This window comes from Siniperca chuatsi, linkage group LG11 (genome assembly GCF_020085105.1).
Source record: "Siniperca chuatsi isolate FFG_IHB_CAS linkage group LG11, ASM2008510v1, whole genome shotgun sequence".
NCBI lineage: Eukaryota > Metazoa > Chordata > Actinopteri > Centrarchiformes > Sinipercidae > Siniperca > Siniperca chuatsi.
Window position 1 is genome coordinate 18,028,696 of NC_058052.1, and position 11,663 is coordinate 18,040,358.

General features: G+C 39.8%; 1 protein-coding gene across 1 annotated transcript; it reads left to right on the forward strand.

Annotated features, from left to right (window-relative positions):
• Positions 1-2,405: 2,405 nt before the first annotated feature.
• Positions 2,406-11,530, forward strand: LOC122884133 (max-interacting protein 1-like). The gene is made up of 6 exons (XM_044213568.1): positions 2,406-2,791; positions 3,931-4,033; positions 4,336-4,365; positions 5,790-5,904; positions 9,083-9,254; positions 9,502-11,530. The coding sequence occupies exons 1-6, from the start codon at positions 2,563-2,565 to the stop codon at positions 9,663-9,665; spliced, it is 813 nt and encodes a 270-aa protein (XP_044069503.1). The 5' UTR covers positions 2,406-2,562; the 3' UTR covers positions 9,666-11,530.
• The last annotated feature ends 133 nt before the right edge of the window (positions 11,531-11,663 follow it).

The window sequence follows — 11,663 nt, forward strand, 5'->3', positions numbered from 1 at the left end:
GAACAGGGTTTTTTTATGTTGATACTTATGCATTTATTTTAGCTGTGACATTTCATTCTGGTGTGGTGTGAAACTCCACCTAATTATATCCAGTTCTAAGAGACTACACAACACCTCAAGTATGAAATAGAGCATTCTAGAAAACTATTTACACAGCCTCCCCTTTTTTAGAAAAGCAGCGTCCCCCTAAAACAATGCATTCTGTTCAGCAATAATTGACTGTGTGAAGCTGTATAATCAGTCTTCAGCCATGATATGAATGGGCGTTGTCATGGTAATCCACTGACAGGGGCTATGGAGACAAAGAGGGGATTTGGTGTCTCCAACAGGTGTTCATGTTGGGGGAGTGACAGGATCCATACCTACACAACCCCCAACCCACACACCTCTCCTTGCATGACATAAGGACAAGAAAATGGGTCAAAAGGTTGTGCATTTAGTTGAGCATAAAAATGACCAAATTAAGAAAAATTAGAAACATTTTAGTAAGACATACTTATGAGTCCTCAAAACAAAAAAAATATTGTCATTTACTAAGAATAAATTGTTCGTGGGAATTAGTTTTCTGTAGTCATGGGAATAATAAACAGCCTCTTTTTTAAAACTGTTTTCTTACTTTTTTCAGTTGTTATCTAAAAAGCATGACCAGCGCCAGGCTCCAAACTTGTTATCTGATCAATCCTTTACAATGTGTGGATGACAAAGCTTAGCGCTGAGCTCTTCCTTGTCCTGACAGTGCGAAGTAGAGGACGGAGCAGGTGACACACGTCTGGCCTGCTGGAGTGTCCTTCTGCTGTGACCTCGGGGCAAAGTGCAGCTATTGTTTTAAAACAACAGGGGACTGCTGCTGCACAAAGCTTCATCTAAGACCGTCATCTTAGAGACCACCAGCATGTGAGAGGATAGCATAAGATAGATAGATAGATAGATAGATAGATAGATAGATAGATAGATAGATAGATAGATAGATAGATAGATAGATAGATAGATAGATAGATAGATAGATAGATAGATAGATAGATAGATAGATAGATAGATGATAAAAGACATATTTGCCCTTTCAACAACACTCTAAATGCTTATACTCTGCTGTGTGAGACCAGCGTGGGATGTTTGGCACATTCTTTCATAAACACAGCACCGTGTCACTTTGCCTCCTCTGTGACAGCCGAGCCACTGGTGTAATCCTCAGGCTTTTCAGATTACTCCAGTTGGGGTCACATTCTACACCAACCTACAGCGGGTCAGCTTTCCACGCTGTCGCTATCAGCGTGCAGCACACACAGTCAGTGAGCCTGCACACGAGACTCACAGCACAGATGAGCCTTTTCCTGGTGAAATGCTGTCAGTTTCCAAACCCCCACTGAACTCCCTGTCCATGTCTGACTCTATTTATCTGTCCTTTTGAAGACATGGGTAGCAGTAGATTCATTTACATCGGTGTTATGTAAAGATGCTCCAGTAACAAGAGCCTTAATCAAATGGAAAAATGCATACTATGCAGAGAAACACCCCTATTACAAAAATAGACTTGTATCTTTTTGCCGTTTATAAAGCACCTTTGCATCTTTCCACAAATTAAGCCTGTTTTTGCCAATAAAGTGTGCGTCTCTGTTTCAGTGTCCAGATCAAGACCGTCTGTGTGTGTCAGGCCTTGCCAGGCAGCTGAAATAGACTCCATGGGAGGGTGTGCTCTCTCACAGGCGTCCGTTACAAGCCTGGCCACATCTGCAGCGGGCCAGCCATCTGCACCCATTGTCTCGGAGGCACAACACAGCCCTGCACGCATGGCTGGCCTCGTAAAGGCAGGCCCTTTCCCCTCTGTCCTCCATCCCTCACAGTGTGGAGAAAAATGACTTCTTAATCAGTCAAAAGGGACAACAGAAGTGGACCATCAAGCTAAAAGTAAATTCAATTTCAAGGTTAGTTTTTCCAAAGGACAAGGCACTTAGAAAAGTATGATCACTTTCACTTTCATCTAAATTCTGTTGTCCAGTGAACTGAAGTAGCCCCAGACATTAACCATAATTTGCAAATCACCTTAAATTGCCACATCAGACACCTGAATGCAGAGACCAACCCGTTCCTTATGTCCCTGATATTCAGGTTGCATTATTGATTAGACCTGATACTGTCTGATGCCATGTGGCCTTAATGGTTCTCACTTTTAAAGTCTGTTCACAAACATTCAGACATAAGACTGTGTGCATGAAAGACAGCTCTTATTTGTCAGAATTATTCAGTGTATGCCCACTGAAATAAAGCAGCATTGTTACAAATGAAAGCAGGCATTATGTGTGTTATTTGTTACTCTCCTGCAGTATTGATAATGAGGATTTATTATGGCACAGTTGACAATGAACGCATGCAATGTGCATGCGTTAGTGGGAGGGATTATCCACCAAGTAGGCTAGGGCAAGTGGCTGAGGCTAAGGACTGCAATTCCATCGAGCCGAGTTCATTTCAGTCATCCGCTCAGTACACAGACGGGACAAGGAGAACAATTTCAGCGCTGCTTATTTGTCAAAGCCCCCCCACCCCCCAAAAAAGCCTCTAGTGAAAATGGTAAAGTACATGAGACAGCACGGCGAGCTGAAACCCGAAGAGGTCCTGTCGGAGTCTGATGCGTCCATGGACCAGCAGGATTTCGGAGAGATGTCCGACTATTCTTTCAGCGACGTTTTATACTCCAAATGTTCCGCAATGGACCAAATCGGCACTTTTATGAAGAACGTGCAAGTGCTTCTCGATGCAGCAAATTACATAGAAAATATCGAGAAGAGCAGCGGAAGTAAGTAAACACTGGCTGTAGGGGATATTAACACGTAATGCGCCGAGCAGACAACAATAGAGGCGAAGGCGACAAAAGACGCGCAGCGGACAGATGAACTGGCCCGACAGCAGCCAATGATATTTCACCTGCTACTGAAAAGCTGTAGTCTAATAGACCCAACACTTACAGAATATGATCAATTGAAGAGAAGTCGGAACATTGCCTACGTTTTGAATTGAGGAAGCAATTGCATCGCCAGGGACAGATATGATTGCAACAATAGCCTGCAGCTAAATGATCTGATCCCATTAAAACTGCTCATTTGCAGACCATGGGCGACTTAACTGAATGAGCACGATTCAGTGCATTCGCTATTTTAAATAGGGTTGCATATGTGCACATATAGGTTAATACATAGCCATTTATGGTGTTTGAGACTCCTAATCTTTTATCTCAGTTTTATCGCTGCTCCTTTCACGATTATGCCATTAAAATATCGCACCCACTCCAAAATATCGCATTCACGGGCCCTGTTGCATATATAAAACTGCGATTTAGAGCTTATTTCCCCTAAATGTGTCCAACTCAAAGCCCACCTATCATTTTCAGAGGCAGCTGCTGCTTCCTTGTATGTGTTGTTCACATGGTTTCCACATGGAACAAATTGTAAAGTTTTCATTGGTCGGGACACATGTTCCCAGCAGGAGAGTCACCCCAGATAGCCAATCACACACAGGTTCTTGTCTGACGTCGTATGTTACTGGGATGGAGGGTTCATGGGTACTGTAGGCATTTATTAAGCAACAGTGAGAATACCGTAGAATAGAAATGTGTTTTGACTAAATATTCTTACTCAAGTGGAGACTGGCCGACTCACACAAGATCCATAAGTACACCCCTAAATGTTAATCATAGTAAAAACTACTGATATTAACATTTTCTGAGAAGGGTTGGCTGTCTATTACATTGAGATTTTGTTTAAATCTAATTCCATGTATGTATTGCCACCAGTCACATATTTAAATGTGATTTACAATTCAGGCCAAATAAGGGCACACCCATCATGCTAATCCAAGCCTTCATGAAGCATTTTGCTTGTGGCACATTTGTAAAAACTGTACAATCTATCTAATCCTCTTGATCTTTTTCATCACCAGAGTGTGAGCATGGGTACGCTTCAACATACCCTGCAACCCAGACTGCACATCAACATAAACAGCGTAAATTCAAGAACAGAAAATTGGACAATATTCACAATAGGTAGGTTAATGTCTTAAAAATTGACCTCAAATTAAATACATACTAATACTATGTTTGTCTTCATTTATCTATGAATTACAAAAAACATTATAAATCCTCCCTGATACACAATCATCATTAATAAAATCACTATTAACATCATATTATCAACATTGTAGTATAGCATGATTATACCACCACTGAAGCATTAGTTTATATTATTATTTAATTTGGTTTGTACACATAGATTGTATAATATGTTGTCTTTTTGCATTATTAAGTATGTATAACAGTTTTTGTTTTTATATTTATAATTTCAACAGGTCAGCACACAATGAACTGGAAAAAAATAGGTAAGTAGAACAAGATTGGTCATTTGTCATTTGTATGCATATGACAAACAGTCAGTAGGCTACTGAAGGGTAGACTACACTAAAGGAATATTAAGAGACATGAAAAAGGAACACAATGAAGATGGTGAAATGTTGTGACTAGAGCAGTCATCTTAGATTTCTACTTCCATCTTACTTCAATCAACTTTTGTTATATAGGCATAACAAGTTAAGTTAAAAATGTGGACGTGCAAAAGTCATACAGAAGAGGGAGAAAGACAGAAGAATCTCCACAGTATTTAAACTGCTATAGCAAATGAGCTACACAGGGAGTTTATCTCAAGAGCCAGCTGTCTCAAAATGGAGCTTCAAGCTGATGAACCAAAAGCTTTCTCCATTCTGCCATGTTTGCATATCTTGGTGCTATGCTAAATATGTTGACCATACCATTTCGAAACGAGATGTACTGCAGGCCTGTAAATCAGCTTATTATCATCACAGGACTTCAAAAAAGGCATTTTTATCAACAACTTGGAAATTCACCTTTTGTATTCGATAGCAGTGAGCATTTTGCAAGGCAAATAAAAGGGAGGTGTAAAGCACCCTCAGCAGCAGCACTGTTCCTTAAGGACATGCAGATATTTCCCCAGTCAGCAAACGGAACCGTCTGTTTCCAGACAACAGGGCTCCTTCTCTGAGAGATTCTCAGCTGCACATTTAACAGCAGCTTGCTTCTATTGCTCCGGGATGAGGCAGCCTCTGCTTCGAGCAGGAAACAAATGTCAGGACATATTTATCCTAATCCTTAATCTTCAGAAGCAAACTGTGTGTGATAATCTTGGTTTGAGAGATGCACTAAGTGATGAGAAAAATGGCATCTTGAAGAGAAAGGCTTATATCATATTGGACTATCTTTTACTACAAAATGGTTTCCAATGCAGAGAGAAGAGATGACATCACAACGTGACCTACATTTTACTCCATTATTTGAAAGGATAGTGAGTGTCTTTTGCCAGTTTCTGCATTCGTTCGGACCACAGACCCATCGGGCTGACCTCAGCAGCTTTTAAATCTGGGGCCAGACAGATCCATACGTTATTGGAAAGGAGTCAGATGGTGTGGCTAACTAGCAAAATGGATAAAAAGATAATTCATGTGCCTGAATACCTTGACTGTTACATTGCTCATCACGGATGGATTAATGATATCATAATTAGAATTTATCAGGACCAATCAAATAGAGGTTTGCCTTAAGTATTATAATACTAATCAAATTGGATAAGGAGGAAATATTATAATCTGACTTAATCAGGATCCGTGCAGAGGACAAGAATACAATACATAGTCTGGAAATTCATTTTACAGTTTTCTGTCAGGTATAATTGTTGTATAATGCACATTACTCCATGTATGCTGACCAATTTTGATTGTGTCTCCTCCCACAGACGAGCACATCTCCGCCTGTGTTTGGAGAGGTTGAAGTCCCTCATCCCTCTGGGACCAGACTGCAGTCGGCACACCACACTGGGACTGCTCAACAAGGCCAAAGCACATATCAAGGTGTGGTAGTCTAAGGCAGCCCCTATAGTATGGTACCGTCATGGGATTAAGGGCTAAATTCTGTCCATTTTTGTGCTCAAAAGTAATGATGTAAACATATTTACACACTGTTCCCATTGCTTCTTTTTTCCTTACTGGCCATGTGTTAGTGGTTTGTAATACCAATTTGGGAAAGTAGCAGTAACAATATTGAGTCATCATGCTGAAATAGGCATTTTTCACAGCAGACATTTTGACTTATCATAGTAGGAAAAGCACAGGTGTTACTAATAATATTAACAATGGCTCTGTTCTATTCGAGTGTCCCAGTAAGCCGTGACAGTATGGCAGTATGACCAGCATGCACAATACCAGGACCCTGAAACCAAAGCAGCCAAATGGAATTGTTCATTTTATTATTTACTCCTGTGCTTTTCCTAATGTGACATGTCAAAATGTCATCAGTGAAAAAGGCCTATTGCTTGCAGTGTCTCACTATAAACATTTATCTCTTTTGTACATTGTTTTGGATAAAAGCATCTGCCAAATGAATAAATGTAAACTTGTGTATTTGTACATAAATGTTTTATACTCACAAGGCAAAAGAACATGTGTGCCTATTGCTCACATATTCTTAGAGTCCAGAGATATCTGGCTGCTCCCTTGAGTAAAAAACGGTCCATGTCATATTGACAGCAAATATAGATCTGCAGAACTACAGAGGCTGACTGATATACAAGGGAGGGTCCTAGTGTCCATTTGATTCCTTTGTGAGACCCAATGTGAAGCCATAGTGATGGCTTACAAAATGTAAGCCTTACCAATCAATAGACTGATCCTGTTTTTTATTTTTATAGCAAAATTGTATTTTAGTCTCCTAGCTCTCATGGTACAAGCTGCTGGGCTGTACTGATACTTTACTGTCCATCAGGTGTGATCACAGTGCAGCTCCACTGTCTACATAGATTTAGCCTGAAATCCATTTGAACTTTGAAATTTTATACATTGTTTGGTGTGTTAGTTCAGCGCTTGTTGACGGATGAAAGGGTATTGGTTGATAAAAACATAACAGCGCTCCTACTTGTTTCGTAATCACAGCTGACACGGTATAAACACCAGGAAAAGAGGTCTGGATTTTCAACCTCTTTTTTAATCTTTTTGGCTCAGGTCCATGTCTAAAGTAAAGATTAATGTATGGCAAACTGACACCAGGTGTTAAATTGTCACTCAATCACCTCACATTAGAAGTGGTTAAATGATAGATTGACTATGTACAGCAACAGAGTTAGGGGTTTTCCCCAGGCACTTCTATACAGTCAGTTTTCTCAGAACCATGAAGCCATGAAGTGCACCTTAAGGCACTGGCCTCAGCATTAGGACATTATGGTTGCTGCTTGGTTTGTTCAGTTTTTCTTCCCCTTTGCCATAACTGCCCTTTGTAGGATATTGAGCCTCGGTGAGTCTTTGATTAGGTCTTGCGTCTTTCACACTACCGGATAACGTGGATAGTACACTGACCATTGGTCTTGAGAGCACCAGATCTGTCCTGATTGTAAGAACTGCCTGCCTGAATGGACCACTGACTGAGTGTATCTGAACTACATGAGACTGACAATAGGCACAAATTATTCTGTAGCGTCAAAGCATCCAAGACTCAACACTTTGGCTCCCCTGATGGCTACAGTCAAAGTCAGATAAGATATGTTTTTGGGGGAAATATTGGATTTTCCTAAGCCCTGACTGTGCCTGCCCCAGCAGTGGGGAGCAGTTGACAGATGATTGAGGGCTGCAATAAGGAAACAATCTTGGCAACAATATGTGGGAGTTTATCACAGTGGGGGGTAATGGATGTCAACTGTTGACTTTGGACTTGCCAGTTTGAAGTCCAGGAAATGTGGCTTCTAAATGCTGCTGTGAGAGTAAAAGGGTGGTGCAGGTGCAGCCAGAATTAATATCATGGCTGCAGGAAGTGAAAAAAACTAAACTAAAAAAAAACACCCTGTATTGTGCTACAGGAAAAGCATGGATAAGTGCTACTCTCATTTGTATTGAGGCAACACTGTACCAAACTCCATTCAAAACATAATTTTACTGCATTTCTGATCGTGGGAAATGTACAAGCCTTTTCAAACATTACTCAGGACTAGCAACATTTCATTCCAACAAAGTCTCATCCCACAAACAAAAACATGTAAAAAGTAAACAAACACCCCCAAATCTTTAAACAGCTACTGTATATTATGTGAGATATGTGCCTTCATGCAAATATCTCCCTTATGGCACAGTCATTTAGAGAATCAACATGGGAGACATCAGAGGAAATGAACCATGCACAACAGCTGAGTCTCTGTGAAAAACTACAATGTCTTATTTTTCTGAATTTTATAAAGTTGTGAAATATCTAAAAGCTATATTCATTTTACAAATATCATCTCTATTTGTTAGCCACTTGCAATTAGCCTTTAGTTGTGTTGGTATATCTAGCTATACAGACACCGCAACATGTTTTTTCTACCAGCAGTAAATCTTGTTCAATAACTGGCTCTCATACAAAATGCTATGCTACTACAGTCGCATGAATCAGTTATTTATTTATAGCACGATCAGATGTGATGATAGGTGTGAAATGATTGTTTTTTCATATGATTATTGAGGCTCATAGTACATCTTCAGGACACATTTCGAGTGAGCTGTTTGTGTGTGTTGTTTAAAGTATACAGGCTTTATTTAAATTTACTATTGATATGCACAAATGAACCAAAATCAATGACCAAGGTGGGGAAGTTTAAACAAGTAAATCAACAGCTAAGAAGGCAAAAAATAAATGTCTCAGCACAAGATGACCTTTATATTCATTTGTATACTGAAATCCAAAACAAATTACATCATCTTTCACGTCATCTTTCACTTATATCCACCTCACACAGAGACACCAGCTATTCCTCTAGAATCCCACCAGCAACTTGCTGTTTATTAAGAAGTAATAATAAGTTCACCATCCTCTCATGCATGTAGTATGTTAATCATGAGGAACACCTAGAGAGGTGTAGTCATAATGGTGCGATTTCATGCAAAACAATGTAAATGTAAACACCCAATGTGGCACATTGGATCCACACACACTGATTGTCAAGTCTTGATTGTCTTTAGGTTTCTACATAACAACACAGTTAACTCTTCTGCATTTCCCTCTTTTCAGAAACTTGAAGAGAATGATCGGAGGAGTCAGCACCAGCTGGAGACCTTAGAGAGGGAGCAGAGGCACCTGCAGAGGCAGCTAGCCCAGCTGCAGACTCACGGAGAGAGGGAGAGGGTCCGTACGGACAGCCTGGGCTCCCGCATGGACTCTGACCGCTCAGAGTCTGACAGAGGTTAGTGTCCGAATCACAGCCTTTACCCAAGGTCAAACTTTGTAGTATCATTAGGGTTCTGTGCTAATCTATTTGTTGTTGTTTTTTTCACAAATATATTTATTGGCATTTAGTTTTTTACTAATCTATTTGTTAAAAGTATCTGTCACCATATACACTTTGGCTAGCACAATTGCATATATTTAGACTAGCATGATTCAGAAAATTAATCTGTATTAATTTGCATTTTCTTTTTGTTTTCGAGCAGAGGAGATTGAAGTTGATGTGGAAAGCACTGAGTTCTCCCATGGAGAAATGGACAGTGTAAGCACCAGTGGTGCAAGTGACCTGGATGACCACAGCAGCCGGCAGAGCTCGGCAAGCGATGAGGGCTACTCCACTTGCAGTCTAAAACTGGCCTTCTCTGCTTAAAACACCAGCCTATACTTTCACTTCAGCTGCAGTCTTTTATGGCTTTCACCTTTCAAAATACCAGCCTACAGCTCCATTCTCCCTCGCAGTTTAGGTTAACTGTCCTCAGAAGAAGAACCAGCCTCAATCCCACCTTGACCTGACAAATGAAATGTCTACTCCACCCCGAGAACCAGCCTTAAGTTCAACTCAGTCTAAAAGTTTCAAATGTTTCCCTCCAAAAGCCAGGGGGCTCCTCTACATCAGTCTGAAACATTTTACACAACAGCCTCAAATTTAACTTCTCTGGCAATATACAGTTTCCTCATTTTCAAAGTTGACTTAACCAATTACCTGAATGTCCCATAACCCTATTACCAGCTCAACCATACCTGCACTCAATACTGATCCCGTAGAGATCATGATCGCACCAGTGTCCAACACTGAAGGGGAAACTCTACCTTTAGTCAAGTTGATCCTCTGAAACCAGCAAAAACACAAACAAACCCAATACCAGCTAGAAGCTCACCATAGGGAACGTTTGCTCCATTTGCCTTGTAAAAACATTGCCCTTTTTCTTTGGATAACATATCCAGACGGCACTTCTTGTCAGTGTACAAGCCAGTGGCAAGGGCTACAATGTCTGCATTCCAAAATGTATATTACACTTCCATAACCTCTGCTTTAGGACCCACAAACCATCATTGATCCATGTGGCGTCCCTCCTTTTGACTGAAATACAGTCTATCCAAACAGGTGGTGTAGTCCACCCTTGTTATTCTAATTTATTTTGCATATGATTATAGTATTTATTTTTGGTATATTTCAATTTGCTGTAGCTAGTTCTTAGTCATGCTTGAATGAAAAAACAAAACAAACTCTGCTGTTAAAATATTTTTTTCATTGTTTTTTTAATGTTTACAAATTTACTTGATATGAAATTAATCCCCACTGAAGCATATGCAGTGCTACAGGTTTAATGCATTACTCAATGGTGTTTTGTTGAAAGAATGACACATCTCTTTAACACTGCGCAAATTGAATTTTATTTAGACAGTAATAAGCTATCCTGCACTTGTCCAAGCACAAGGCTCAAGCAATAACGCGTCTAGTTTTTATCATATCTTCAGTGTTGGCTGTGTTTAGCCCACTATTCTGTCCGTCCAACACCAAATTGCAGTTTGCTAGTTTTCCACTTGCTCCATTAGTGGTATCAGTTATTAATAATCAGCAGTAAAATGATTGTAATTGATTTTAAAAAGCTATGGTGCATGTGTGTTGAATGTAGCTAATCATGTTGTAATGTAATTTGGATTGATAAGTCTTAGAAAATGTCTGTAGCATGATCAAGAACACTACAGAATACTATATACTATAATCATTTTGGTTTGTACTTCAATGTTTATTACTGTATCTTTTTTGTATTGTAGCAGAAAAAGTACAAGTTTAAATCCTTGAAATTTGAAGACTTCCCATTAATAATTCAATATATATTTGACACATAGAATTGCACTGCTGACCTGTTAGAATCCATGAAACCAAGTAAGACATTTCAATATGACCATTTATCTGCATTTTTCTGGTCCAAGTCCTAAGTAGATCACCACCAAATTGTGTCTTAACATGGGTATATGACTCTTGCACAAAGTTCCTTGTTACAGGTCTCCCCCCCCAACCTGTTTGGGAAACTATAAAATGCACTATGAAAGACTTTTGTTAAGGAAGTATGTCGAAGCACACCCCAGAATGTTTTCTCTCGTGCTTAATCAGCCATCCAAGGTGACATTTTTGCAAAACATGTGCTGCTGGTCCCCTGCTAGTACTTTGTTACAGTTCCTGATAGCTGTCCCTCGAATCTTAATAAACCTCTACCACCCAGACATAAACCACTGTTGTCATTTTGTTCAGATAAATCAACTTGGATGTCTTGTATTAGACTGACATACTGTAGTTGTTGCCCAGTTTGTTCAGAGAAAACACAAGTATCACACATAAATCAACCAGGTCTATAGTTAACAC